General features: G+C 42.9%; 1 protein-coding gene across 1 annotated transcript; it reads left to right on the top strand.

Moving 5' to 3' along the window:
* The first annotated feature begins 5,920 nt into the window (after positions 1 to 5,920).
* On the top strand, positions 5,921 to 6,883 carry LOC138925869 (uncharacterized). Its single transcript, XM_070277458.1, has one exon. It carries the CDS (start codon positions 5,921 to 5,923, stop codon positions 6,881 to 6,883), a length of 963 nt encoding a protein of 320 aa, XP_070133559.1.
* Positions 6,884 to 15,393: the final 8,510 nt, after the last annotated feature.

Genomic DNA, 15,393 nt, shown 5'->3' with positions numbered 1-15,393 from the left:
AAATAAGATTTCCTGATTGGATGTTGTACGCGTAAGGGTGATCTGTAGTCCTTATCATTGCGAATAGATCGGCAATGGCCTGAATTTTGACCAATTCACCTGAGGTAGCAGGTGAATTTTCAAACAGAAGTAGAGGTGGAAAAAATACATGCTTACGCTTAGTGTTTACAAAGTTATAAAACTACTTCGGATCCTAAGTAAATTGTACCCGGCAGAGAGGAATATAATTCCTGTAGATATTTTGCTAAAGCTAGTAGATATATTGAAAAATATAATAATACTCCTTTTTTTATATTTAAGTAAGAGCCTTTTTTTAGTATTTTTTGAATTTGTGAGGCACCTTGTAAACCAAGGATGATTTGTTGAAGCGGAGTAATCCACTAACTTACTGGAGTTGGTATCCTTTGTCATAGATGGCTTTCGAAACGACTTTCAAACTGATGTTATTTACACAGACTTCAGCAAATCATTTGATTCAGTTAATCACTAACTCTTGTTGAGTAAACTGAATATGCTGGGTTAGCCATTGTAATTCGACATATGCACTGCATGACTCTTTTAGGTTATTATGTTAAAATTACAATGGCCTTTACTCTATATAATCGCATTTCTGTCCCTCCAATTTAAAATATTGAATTTTACATTTTCTTACTAACTCCTCCTAGCTTAACAAATTACAAATATCTTAATATATACTAACAAATCGTTTCTCGAGCGCCCCTCGGTCTTCTGGGCCTCTAAGCTTTATGATGATTACAGGAATGCTAGCTGATGCTCTTATTGATGCACAAGCCATTTCCAAATTCTGAAAGACAAAAAAAAACAAGGTGGATGAGCTGCTGGAGAAACGCGTAGACGAACGCGATGCGTAGGCAGGAGCTGCTATACATGGGTCACCGAATAACAACCCAGGGGATCGGCATGGGTCCAGAAAAGGTCGTCGTAATTACGGAGCTACAAGTCCCCCACAAACGTCAAGGGAGTACGCCAGTATATCGGGATGGCATCATGGTATCGGAGATTCTTCCCAGATTTCGCTGGAATCGCGAAGCCCCTGAACGTTCTGCTAGGAGGCGTTTGAGAAACTATAGCCCAGATTGCACTCGGACGCAGCGAGGAAGGGGATCGCCTAACCCAGTCGAACGTTGATTGGGGCTGAAAAGAACTACTACATAAGAACTACTCAAAAGAACTACTCAATAATATCGAGATCCGAGCTGAACAGTATGATTACGTCATCGGCTACCGAAAGGGTTAGCTCAACGCGGTTGCCGACGCGCTGTCCCGCCAGCCAATATTGGAGAAACTAAGAAACTAATCACGGAGACTGGAATCAAAGAATGCGTGTTGATAAATACGCTGAAGAACAAGATGAAGACAAGCAAGCAGAAGTCGGATTTTTTTGAAGAGGGCGGGTTGGTCTACCGCCCCGTCCCGGATAGAGCCGGAAGCGAGAAAGTGGCATCATGGACTGTGGGTGCCTACAGAGACGAGGCAACAGGTCCTCATAGAAAATCATGGCGCACCGACGGCAGGACACCTAGGAAAACAATAGCCAAAGTGGCCGCCAGATACTTCTGGGCAGAGATGCAGAGGGACATCCGGAAATATGTCAGGAGGTGCGAAACCTGCCTGCAGTACAAGTCGTGCCAGGTGCAAGCGGCAGGAAAAATGCTGAGACAGGTCCTGCCCAGGTCGAAACATGGGAACACAATGGTTTTGGTCATATTTGATTGGTTTTGCGACGCTCAGTCGTTTCCCGGAAGAAAGGGGAAGTTATCCACAGGATTATGGGGTTATCCCCACCACAACAAAGAGAAATAACATACGAGAATCAACATGTTTTTTGAGACGTATCTACAATGCGGTTACGGTGAGGCCCGTGGAACTTTGCCCAACAACTATTTTTTTCGTTTTCCAAAAAATGTGGGAAATGTGAGGAGATTTAGTCTCCCCACACGCCAAGAAAGGTGGCATGGGCTAAGTCAAGGAAGGGGGGTTGAGGGAGTACGAAAGCGGTCAAGCTCTGGGACTATTTCACACGAGGGGGCCCGAGAGGCGAGGGGGCACGGACGGCGACCCGCCAACGGGAAAGTGGCGTTATTTCGGAGGCAGGATTAACGGCAGGGGCAGAATCCACGAGAATTAATGGGCGCACCAATCAGTATATAAAGAGGCCCATTGGCCAGACTCGCTACCGCGTGTGGTATGTTTCCCTGGTGTAGCGGAGCAGAAGAGCGCTGCCCAGTCTTTGACCAATTCCAGACCCAAGGGGGTTTTCTGAAAGGTAGGAAGGCCTGCGTGTGGCCAGCGATGGCCTAGGAGAAGCTACGGCAACGCAGAAAGAGGAATAGCAGCGGCGACGAAGCAGCGGCAGCGACCTTTATGCTATTTATGCTATTGGTATTATTTCTGGGCTCGGGCCATCACGTCAAACTAAAATTTCGGACCCACAGACCCACAAACTCTAACTCTGTGACCTAGCCGCGGCAAATTGTGCGGGAAACGGAACAACAGTTTTTTGCAGTAAGTGTTAGTGACGATATTAGTTTTTTGGAGTTGTCGACAAAGAAGAGGTGGAAGGTTGATCCGTTGTTCTTATATGTTTTAATAAGTTTCACTCCCATAAGTATATAAGTTCTTGGACGAACAAATCGTCTTGAACATAAGCGCGGGCACACGAATCTTGAAATAAGACGTGCGCCTTATATATTTATCTATGTCCTTCACCTGTATATTGGCTTTAGTTTTGGATATCAATCTCTGAAGTATCAGGGGCAAGCCAAGAAACAAATATATGTTTCGATGGAGGAATCACCTGTAAGGGTTTCGGTGTCGCAAGTTCGAAAACGTTCTCAGTTTTAGCCCTTGGGGTGGCCAAAGATATGAGCGGCTGCGTTTAAGTCGGCTGAGCAAGCTGAGGCGGATCACAATCAGCGGATTTCTTACGCTTATGGGACTCATTCAGCAGCTGAAGGCCGCTAAACTGAGTGTCAAGCGCACAGAGCTGGTCATTGATTTTACGAAAATCAGTGATCAACATTTTAAATCCATTCTTAGTCTGTCTCATGAACGACCTCATTTAGTCTTGGACGGCACGACAATTATCACAACAATAATGTATACCAGACCTACGGGAAATGGCATCCGAAACTGGGCAGTGAACCCCGCACACTTGGCGTGTACGACTTTTCACCTACCCCTTAATGGATGGTAGGCTGGGATGAGGAGATTGCCTTGTACAAGACTTCATTGAACAGACGAGTTTAATTTCCATTTTAATTGTAGGAAAATTGCAGAAATACAGAGTTGCAGAAAAAAAACAAAAGAAGAGGAAGAAGCAGGGCTGAGCTATGCTTGGACTTAATATTAAACAAATTATGAATTCGCCTCTAAATATAAGCGATAAGTTAAAACTGAAGTTTCTCAAAATTCGATTCTCTAGTATCTAAACACCGTTTACGTCAATATTAATCATAAGCGTAATACGCACAAAAAAACACATCCGTTCGCTGAAGAGGAAGTGAGAGAAGTGATCGTGGCTCCCCTTTTTGGATTCGCCTGCTCTCATCCCGCAGTGAGAAGTATTTTTTGATTTCTTCAAACTTGTTTCGCGACATGGTGTGTTTTACAGGTCCAAATACATTTATTGGTATTGAAGTAGAAGTAGTTGTTATTGAAATAGAGCGAGAATCATTGCCAAAAACAGCTAAAGATAGTAAAGATAGATAGAAGATATTTTCATCTCTTGGCTCTCACTGGTTCGATGTGAACCAGTGTCATGAACTATGTCATGATGGACGAACCCCTTCCCGCCTACTCGTGTGTCCAAAAATATGGAATCTATTTTACCAAACAAAAACCAAAGCGGAGAACGGATCTCCCTAAAAAAGTCCGGAAATGGGGTCAACGACCCGTAAAACTCCAAGGCCCTCAAGAGCCAAGGAGTTGCTGAGATGGAGAAGCTCCCTATAGAGGGCAACATACGGAGGTGAGACGCCCTGGTGCGGAGGAGGATACCAAGGCATCTTTTTCTAAAGCGGAGCTATCCATTGGACCACCGAACGGCGTGGAGAGGAAGACCCTAGGGTCAACCTCTAAGCCAATCGGCGGGGCCCCTAAGATGAACCCTGGTCCGGGAGCGTCTCACTCGATGCAGCGGAAAGGCTCCTATAAGGATAGGAGGAGAGCAGCCTTCATCGGACTCTTCGGCAGAAGCCAACCCGGACCAGGCCGAGATTATAAAGTGGGCAAAGGAGATCCTGCCCGACTCCTAACCGGCAAGGGCGGTCGTGAGGCTGGAGCTTAAAAAGCACGCTGGGTCTGAACCTGCCAAGGAGATTGCGCAGAAGGCGAAGAGGCAGAGATCAACGGAAGGAGAAGACCCCGCAGCCGTCCAACCCCTTTGGATTTTTAGAGACAGGATTCTTGGGTTGGGGGCGGCGGAGTAAAGCCGGTACAAAAGATAAAAGGTGCGCCTGCATCCTCGCAAAAAAAAACCTAATCTCTGTTGCTACCCAACATCAGTAATAAAGACTACGGTGCCGCAGCAATAGAGAGCCCAAATGGACCTCTAAAGGTGTGCTAGGCGTTATGGGCCACGACCAGGATGTCCTCTACTTAAACAGCTGGTGGAAGAAAGCGGGAAGCAAAAGATCGACCTGATCATAGGTTGTGATGCCAACGTCAATCATAATTAGTGGGGAAGCACTGACACAAACGAGAGGGGTGAGTCAATTGAAACTGGGTATCGAATTCCAGAGAAGTATTAAGCGCACTCGGCGAAGGAGCACCCACGCTATTGAGACTAGACGAAACAACAGATGGACAGACCGAGAAGGTGCTAGGAATGTGGTGAGACACGAAAGAAGATGTCATCCGACCGTGTATTCCCACGATATCGCCATAAAGAACTTTTCCAAGGAAGGCAACACTTTATCAGTGTGTTGATGTCTATATATGATCCATAAGGGCTCATATCCTTCTACGTGATGTATGCAAAAATTAAATTTCAGGAAATATGGCGAAGTGGATGTACCTGGGATGACCCCATACCTGAGGCAGAATGGATTAAATGGAAGCGATGGCTTCGGTATATCCCGGACGTTGAGAAAATGACCATCCCAAGATGCCACATGAAGGAGTCGCTGATGGATTCAGAAGTGGAGATGCACACCTTCGTGGACGCAAGCGAGAATGTGAGTTATATAAGATTTCAAAATGAGGCAGGTATCCACTGCAGTCTACTGGGCAGCAAAACCAAGATAGCCCCTCTAAGACCGACAGCCAAACCAAGGCTTGAACTCATGGGAACAGTGCTTGGAGCGAGGTTAGCTCAAAATTTGGAGCTCTCACTTGACGCGAAGCTGAGCACACGGACATTCTGGACCGACTCAAGGACCGTGTTGAGTTGGCTGCGAGTTGGCTGGGTACTTTCTTCCGAGAACGTGGCGGATGACGCCACTAAGTGGAACAAAGGTCGTAATTTCAACCGAGAAAGTCGTTGTTTGAACGGGCCGACATTTCTTTGGCAATTTTAGCCGCTGACAGAGGCGGAAGAAGAAGACGAGTCAGGAATGGAATTGAAGGCGCAATTCATCGGCGTATGTGACGGATTCACAGACGTAGGACGCGCGACCGTCATAGACTCCGAGCGGTTCTCAATCTGGACCTGTCTGCTATGGAGTATCGCGAGAACGGAATGGTGTATGAGGCGATGGAAGGCCAAGGCTCTTCAACGATCGGACATCGAAAATCAGCCATCACAAGAAGGTCGCGGAGAGTCTTCTGTGGTCGTACGCTCAGGCGGAGTACTACCAGACGGAGATTCGGTTAATTTTACAAGGAAAACCTTTGAAGAAGAATAACCTACTGTACAAGCTGGGACCGTATATGGATTCCGATGGAGTATTAAAGCTGGATGAACGTGCCACTCCCCTGCGGCAGCCACATTACGCAGCTTATCATAAAGGAATTTCACCGAAGATTTCTGCACGCTAACCACGAGAAGGGGATCAACGAAATACGACAAAAATTTTGGATACCAAAGCTGCGATCCACCCTTGCTTGGATTCGACGCTCCTGCCAACAATGCAAGAACCGACGGGCAGCCCTGTCGTCGCGCATGGCGGAACTTCCCTATCCAAGAGTAGCAGCCTTTCATAGACCTTTCAGCTACACGGGTGTGGACTACTTTGGGCCTCTGATGGTGCGGGTCAGACGCAGTTCAGAGAAACGATACGGCGTGCTCTTCACTTGCCTCTCTACAAGGGCAATACATCTAGAGGTAGCGTATTCATTTACAACTGACTCTTGTATTCTAGCGGTGCGCAGTTTTATGGCCCGACGAGGGTTCCCAGTGGAACTCTGGAGCAACAACGGCACCAATTTTCAAGGAGTCTGCACGGAGTTGCGTAGGGCGTTCGAAGATGTGGACAAGGATCTACTCTCTCGCAAGTTCACTGGACCCCATATGACATGGAAGTTCATTCCACCCGCATCTCCTTACATGGGTGGGGCATGGGAGCGCTTGGTGCGTTCCGTGAAGACGGCGATGGAATCGATTCACCTTGACAAACGACCATCGGATGAGTTGCTGAGAGCCGCTCTAATGGAGGCGGAGGCGATCGTCAACTCGCGACCCCTAACATACATTTCATTGGAAGATAAAAACGAAGAATCACTGACACCGAATCATTTCCTGCTTGGAAGCTCAACTGGAAGAGGACCGAAGATGGAGCCCCTACAAGAAGGAGTGCAGCTCAAGAAGAGCTGGATGGAATCACAACAACTGGCGGACTCGTTCTGGAGGCGATGGCTTCAAGAATTCCTGCCAGTGATCACTAGGCGGACCAAGTGGTGCGAAAGGCTAAGCCTCTTGTAGAGGGGGATATCGTGTATGTGTGCGATTCCGGCCAGCCGCGTAGGTAGTGGCCGAAAGGAAGAACCCCGAAGGTGAACCTTACCTCGGACGGTCAAGTGAGGAGCGACGCGGTGAGGACCCAATCTGGCGTTTATACAAGACCCGCGACAAAGCTGGCAGTTCTATCTATCGAGAGTAGTTTGGTAGATCCCTGGCGGAATATACAAGTGGGGAGTGTTACGATAGATAGCAAAACTGCTCCCGCGGCATCCGGCAACGCCGAAATTGCAGAACCGATAGTTTAAGCGGGTGTTGAATCTCTGTTAACTCAGCCAGTAACCATGTGCCTTAGCTTTTCTTTTCTATTTGACCTTCGAGAGAAGCGGACGAGAGTGAGAATATAGGATTAAGTTTTGATTATGAATTGTACAACTATTAATTTACTAGGAATTTAAAGTGCTATCACTGTTTGGAGTGAAAGAGTGGTTACCGACTGTACCACTGTTAGCCCTTGCTGCCCTGTTATAAATGAAGAAAACAATAAACAATTATCAGCATCTACACGGGCGTCTTTACTCGAGCGGCGCTAAAAAACTTCGAATTCCCGCAACAGCGATAATCCAGGGAACCAAAAGAATCCTCATTATTTATAAAAACCAGATAAGAACCAACACAAGGATTCTGGTCGTAAGCCAGAGAACTAGGCTGACCGGGGCAATCCAAGTCAGGCAGCAGAGCCCACGGACTGAAATTCATCGTCTTCCAAGTCCAAGCAACATCAAAACTCGCAGGCGAAAAATTTAAAAAGAGTAAACTCCTCAGATAGGATAACTGAGCAAAGACGCCAGCGGCTTGACAACATCGAACAGACCACTAGTGCCAAAGACCAAGAATATGATATAATTATTGCCACGGGGGCAGAGAAAAGTTACATAAAGCTCCTAAAGGAACTTAAAAATATAACGCCAGTAGCCTCACTATTTCGCGTGAATGCAATTCACGGTTCCAATGAAATATAACGGGGGTGGGAGCCACCCTCAATATGCAAACCAACAAAATTCTGTATAGTTCCGTGTCTGTAGACCTGCAGTTCTTTGACTGCCACAATGTTAGATTTACCAAAATAGAGGAAATAGTCGTTCCTGGGTAGGTGAAAAAGGAGTTTATCGAAAAGGTGACAAAAAATCTAATGTCTTCTCAGCCGCAACTCAAACCTTGACGTACAATACAAATGTTGTGGCATCTTTTCGCACTAAGGATAACAACCCAGTGTATTCCTAAAAGTACCCACATCCAATGGGATGTGCCCACATCCCACAACTTCCACATCCAAGACCTACTGAAGTCTAATATTATTACCCTGTCGCGATCACCGTACAAAAGTCTGCATCTAGCTTTCTTAACTTAACTTTCTTAACTTAATGTGGCAATGTGATAGCTGCGTCATTGGAAATGATTCGCATTCCAAAATTGATGAGCTGAATCATAAGGTTCTGGATCAATAATCCCTTTTCGAAAGCTTTAATGCCAAAGTGGATCATGCCCTGGTAAATTGAGCGGCTGGACCCGCTGCGCCCGTGGTCTCTTCGGCTGGGGTTCATGTTGTTGCTCTATGCCTACCAGCACTGGGAGAAAAAAGGCTACATTGGGCCAGGCCCCAACGGCATCTAAGGTGGCTGTCCCGAGGAAGAGGCGGATTAACCCTAATTGGCGCATTGTGGGACAAGCACCGAGTTCTGCTCAGCTTTAAGTGCCTCCCACCTTAAAATACCTTCATATTGGTAAATTCGCGACATCTACCCAACCAGCAGCACTGTAAAAGTTTGTCACAGATAAGCTGAACGTGGAGCCGAGTGATTTAGCCTGCGCTTGGCTGATCAAAAAAGATGCTGACGTCAACGCCTTCAAGTTCGTCAACTTTAAATTGGGAGTTCCGGAGCAAAATTTCCTTACAATCTTCAATGATGACTTTTGGCCTATGTCGGTAAAAGTCAGCCGGTTTGTGCATAGAGAGCCTGCTAAGGCTATTGACCTTCCGGCGATTCTTCCTTTACCACAAGCGCGATCGTCAAAAAACTCCCAGTAAGCGGCGCCGCTGGCGCCGTTACTTCTTATTCTTCACAAGCATCTATTTGTTGCTCTTCGCTGCGCTACCATCAACAAACGGCGTGGGTGTCAATGGTAAAGGTCGACGCTTTCTTCAATTCCTCAAATAATTTTCTTCGTTTGCTGATCGATATTCTCCAATGACAACAACTCTCTGGCGCCTTCTTTGAAGATGTTTATTTACGTTTTGGACGTGAGAGTGGATTTCGCTGGTACCTTCTTTTCGCCGATGGAAGATGTTTATATACGTTTTGGTCGTAAGAGTGGATTTGCTGCGTTTGAACGCTCTATGATTTTACCTGGCACTAGATTTGCCTTGCAACTGGGCACTCGCAGGTCTACTGTTGAGTCTAATGGAAAGATCTATGTGTCCTCATCGGCTATCTTGCATGCTATGCGTATTGGACATGCCCCCACATGCACCAGTACCAGGAGTGTACTTTCGTTACTACCGCCTAGCCGTCCAATGCCCAGTTTGGACTGTAGCTACTCATCGTCGGACCACAATAAAAACTTAAAAGTTCTATTTCAAAATATATCGGGAATGAGGACCAAGTCCCGGATGGTATTCCTGAATTCTTCTGCCTGCGATTTTGATGTAATTATCCTTGTGGAAACGTGGCTCAATGACAACTTTAGCTCCTCTGAGTTCTTTGAGACCAACTTGTTACATGTATTTCGAAAAGACCTAGTGCATCCATGGCCCTTTCCTCATCATTGCGTCGTATATCCCTCCAAATATCCCTAGTGTCTCTGCTAGAACGTCGGAACCCACTGCCTTGATGGTAGCTGGCGATTTTAATTTAGGCTCCATTATCTGGCCGCGGGACCCGGAGCCTCTCGTATGCTACCTAGCAAGGTTCACCAAACTCATGAAATTATAGTTTTAGATGATATTTTTAGTCTGGGCCTCTCCCAAGTAAATACTATTTTTACTTAAAGTAGAATTATGCAATGTACCATTTAGTCCATGTGATATGCACCACAAGCCGTTAGTAATTCATATTGAGTTTTATAGTTTTTTGTCGGCTGCTTCACCCCTCTCATATTCTCATATGAATGATACTAACTTGTCACTTATTAATGCCTCTATTTCAGCCTTTGATTGGGTATACAAGAGGTTTAAAAAACTTAAAAAATAGAAAGAATAAGCATTTCAAACGATTTATAAAGGCAGTGGAGCCTTGAGCAGGAGAGCTTTACCGGCAATTTAAGCGGGAATTTGAATTTCTTAATAAATTTCTTTACAATCAGTATATAGCCGATGTCGAAGCTAGCCTTCGATCCAATCCTAAAGCTTTTTAGCGGTTTGTTAACAGCAAGAAGTCAAAATCAGACATAGCTTCATCCGTATGTTATGGTAATTTAGCAGCTGACTCGGATCAGGGCGTTTCTGAACTTTTTGCAAAATATTTTGCCTCTAACTTGGAGCCGAAGGTTCCTTAGAGTGATAATGAAACTCTTTTAAGCATTGAGCCTTTTCTCAATATGAGTAGCATGGACGTATTGGACTGTGACATAGTTGAAGCCTAACCAGCATGGTATCCCCCAAACAGCATGGTTTCTTGCCTGGGATGTCCACTACAACCAATTTAGCGGTCTTCTCTAAGCACTGCTTTGAAGCTTTTGAAAACGGACTTCAGGTTGATGCAATTTACAGTGACTTCTCCAAAGCCTTTGACAAAGTGTGTCATGCTGCCCCTCTGGCCAAGTAATATAAATTAGGTTTTCATTCCTGCCTATAAAGTTGGTTCGAGTCGTATCTGGCTGACCGACCTTGCCACGTTTCTATTGGAGACGCTATCTGAAGTCCATTTGTCACCTCCTGTGGTCTTCCACAAGGTAGCTCTCTAGTACCTCTCCTATTTATTATTTTCATTAATGACATATATTCATGCTTTCGTCTTTCCTACTTCTTAATGTATGCGGCTGACCTTAAAATCTATAAAGCTATTAGTTGCATTAGCGACAGTTACTTGTTACAGGAGGATATATCCAGAGTTTACTCATGGTGCTCCCGTAATCTTCTTCCATTAAACTTATCAAAGTGTATGTTTACCCGTTACAGTAAGCGGTCTCTTGAAATCTCTTTCTTATTTTAATTCTTTGCCACCTAGCCTCCTAATTAAGTGGGGCTTTGATAAGGTTGTGTTTAGGTTTTTATTAGTATTTTAGTATTATTTATTAGTTTGTTAGTTGTTTTTTGTAGCGAATTATAATGATAAGGATTTATCCGTTGGCGAAACAAATAAATAAGTAAACAATCCCACTTGGGTGGTCGATAAAAAAGGATTAGGTGAGACTTCAGGAAACCGAACGAAAAAATCATTCTTGATAAATACCCCTTGACAAGTATCGAGTTAATACTGGCGAATCTTGGCAAAGCTATTTATTTTAAAACCCTAGACTTAAAATCAGGCTATCCACAAATTGATCTCGCAGAGAAAAATCGCGAGAAAACCTCATTTTGAGTCCACGGAGGAAAATATGAATTCTGCCGTTTGCCTTTTGGATTAAAAAGTGCTGGTAGAATTTTCCAAAGGGCAATCGAAGATGTCTTAAGAGAGCAGATAGGGAAATCATGTTGCGTTATGTGGACGATGTCATTATCTTTTCGGACAAACGAAATAGACCATGTCCGGCACATTGAATGGTTTATAAAAATTTAACCAAGTCAACATGACCATCCTGCAAGATGAACACCATTCAATACCTAGGCTACGTAGTGTCCCGAAACGGGGCTACAACCGACGCTGAAAAGGTAGCAGCTATTAAAGAATACGTAGAACCGACAAGCTTATTCTCACTAAGATCATTCTTAGGACTTGCCAGCTATTAAAGGTTTTTACTAACCTCCACTTACCAATTACCAACCTCCTTAAGGAAGAAAACGGTTCCGTAAGTAAACACATGTGTAGGAAAATACCAATAAATTTTAACTTTTTTATTTAAATCTACAAAGACCATAAGCTGTAACGTTCGCTGTCTCGGAAAAAACCGAAATTACAAAATAAACCGTTGGAAGGCATTCATAGATGACTACAGCGTAAAAGTTATATACACTCGGGGTAAAGAGAATTATGTTGCCGACTCACTTTCGCGACAAAACATCAATGCCTTTTAAAGGCAAACCCGAAATCGATTGTGAAACAGTTTACAGTGAAGATTCTAGCAATTATACGATGGAAACAACGGAAAACACTTTAAATTGTTTCTGAAATCAATTAATGCTAGACGAGGCACAGTATTCCCTGAAGCTGTAGTTTATATTTTTCGGAAATAAGTCCCGCCATATTCTACATTTCACAGAAAAAATCCACCTCTTAAGAAACACTAAAACCAAATATCGAACCAAAAGTTGTCAACGCTATTTATTGTAACTTTGTAACATTGGCCACCATTCAACATGCATTAGTGTCAAATTATCCAGCGATGAAATTTTGGCAGTGCAAGAACTTTGTGTTCTTTTAATTTGTGACAGTACAGTGTCCAGGGCAGTGGTCCGCACCCAACATATTGATATGATTTTAACGCATTAGAATAGCTCGCAAATAACTGTTAACCGATTGCTGGGGTCTTAAAATAAGTGTTTTCCAATGAGTCTTTGATAAAGAAGCCTGAGAGCAACCGTTTGCTCTGTTCGTATACAAATTTTGCTCTCGCTCAAATGACGAGCATTATTTTCTGATCCCATTTGCTCTGTTCTTTCCAGGACCGTTTGACTTTGTAAGACGATTCAAAAATTCTTTTTTGCATGTATGTGTGTATGTGAAAGTTAGTGGGTCTGTTTCATTTGCCTTTGTGGCATGGATATTAAGAGAAAGTAATAAAAAAAATGGTAATTAAAACAAACGGGAAATAAACAAAATTAGAACTTAGACAAAATGTATCGACGTTTACCATTAAACGACGATATACTACATTTTTATACAAATGTAAAGCCTAGTACTCTGACGACGAAAATCCGCTGTCACACGTGTGCTAGCGAAATCGCTCTTTATTTGGCTACCGAGCTAGTGTGACCAAAAAAATTAAGGAAAAGGGTATTACTGAACAGCTGTTGTTTGTAAACAAATAACAAATAAGTAAAAATGAATTCAAACCCATTGGATTTTGGTGTTTTCTTTATGTATTTCGCCGCTAAGAAGCTGATAAAGAAAAAGGAAACTTGGTCAAAATCAAAATCAAAATCAATCACAAATCATTTCAATGCCATTTTATGGAATTAAAATGCCCCTTGTGGGTCAAATCCCATATTATGGTCTTCGCCCTGACCGCACTAATTAGCTTGACTTTATCCCCGCGGGACGAAAATTTTTCGGTCCGACAATTTTTTTCTTTCAATTTTTGCTCCATGTTTTGGCTTTCAAAAGAAATCAAATGAACTCTTTTTACACCCCGAGATCAGCTGTTTATTTTTTTTGATCCAGCAGCGTCATTCAATTTGATAGCCATAATTTTCGTCGTCAGAGTACCGGCAAAATTTAGGAGGCAAAAATTTCTTTTTCTTCCTTTTTTCACACCGTTTTTTTTATATGGAGTTTGACAGCTGTCACACGTGTGACAGCGGATTTTCGTCGTCAGAGTACAAGGCTTAAGGCTAAAATCGCCAAACTTGAGTCCCCTTGCACCATTCTGGCTACCATTCCGGTATCTGTTGAGAGAGCATTTTCAGCTTTACAATTTATTCTAAGCGAACGACGGAGTTCAATAAATACACAAAACCTTAAATCTTAAAAAAAAAAAATTAGATTAAAAAAAAAAACTTTTTCATTCAAAAAGTTACACATTGTACCACTGTGCATCGAACCGAATTCAAAGCGTTGAAAATACTTTTTAATTGACTTTTTCGGTCAATCGATCTTTTATAAGGGTTAAATTTAATTTTTTTAATTATTTTTCTTTTAATTTTTTTGGTTGTTCTCTTAAACTTAACATAATGACAAATAGGTTAACAGTTATGTGTGAGCTGTGAGCATTAGTATTAGTAACGAATAGCAGAAATTAGAAAACTAGAAATTATTTATTAGAAATAAATGCACCCCCACTGCACATTAGTTCAAACAGAAAAATCGAACGCCTCAAAAGCACCCTAACAGAATTATCGAAGTGCATAAAAATGGATAAATAAATTAATGATACAGTGGAGCTAGTTATGCGTGCGACCGTTGAATAAAATAAAAAATTACATTCGGTCATTAACCAAAAAATCGTAGTTCACTCAGCTTCCGACAAAGCTAAGCAAACAATAAAAATTAACATTGTAAAAGCACAAAGGGATAATTTTGACAGATAACAAAATAAAATATTTGAGGTAGAAGAAAATGTCTACTTTAAGAATGGTAAAAGACTAGGCAATAAGCTAACTCCGCTATACACGGAAAATACACGGTAGAAGCCGACCTCTGTCTTTAGACATTCAAGCAATTTGACAAAGATCTTAATTAAGATAGCTGAAACAACTAGATTGTCCACGTTATTTCCACAATCACGTTGATACTGATCATATTAAAAATATTCTTTCCGTATTTAAGGTACACAACCAAATTGCCGGAAGCCTTTTTAGACTTTTTAGGCACCGCGTTTAAGGTGGTAGCGGGAACTTTTGATGCAGCTGACCTGGAAATGTTAAAAATGTTCGAGTCGCGGTTAATTGAATGAAGCAATAGACAAGTAGTCATTAACACCGAAACGCAAAGGCAGATCAACAAAGTACCCGATGCTGTCAACGAAATCTTTAAGGCGAAAAAGAAGGACCTGGTTGACACTCCACATTTATGCGGAGTTCTTTTGGCCAGAAATATAATGCTTATTACAGAGATACAGAAACGGATGCTCACGGCCACACTTACAAAAGCAAATATCATAAATCCAAGCATTTTTAATTATGAAAATTTTAAGTCCATCACCCCACAGAGGTCACCATTATTAGCCTAATAGAGGTTTCTAATATTAAAGTCCTTATTAGGCATAGCCATGTGCTAAGTATGTCAATGCTTTAGAGGATGAACAACCAAAACAATCCAAACCTTCAAAAATGAAGTAAAGTCGTCTGGGTCAATGGACATTAGGATCGCTGTCGGCGTGGAAGTAATCTTTTTAATTAGCAGATGCATGGTAAATGCGACAGGTTGCCGAAACATTTAAGGCGACCGGGGACGGTCTTATTTCTAAGGAGGGAGTAGTTAACATTACTGAAGGTTGACAAAAAGTTGGTAAAAATCTTGGATGATTCTTAAATCACCCCAGTTTTTCTAGATGCCGACTCAGCATACCCGCCTTTGGTGTCCGTGCCTGGGTGCAATCATCAGCATTTTCCACTGTCACGCGATCCACGAAACCGGAATCGAGCCTTATTAATTTATAACCCGATTAAAGAAAAATACAAACGCTTTTCAAGGCTTTGTAGTTTTTTGCGTATTGTA

Source organism: Drosophila bipectinata, chromosome 2L (assembly GCF_030179905.1).
Source record: "Drosophila bipectinata strain 14024-0381.07 chromosome 2L, DbipHiC1v2, whole genome shotgun sequence".
NCBI lineage: Eukaryota > Metazoa > Arthropoda > Insecta > Diptera > Drosophilidae > Drosophila > Drosophila bipectinata.
The sequence above is the reverse complement of the archived record's forward strand: the minus strand, read 5'-3'. Positions and strand labels throughout refer to the sequence as shown.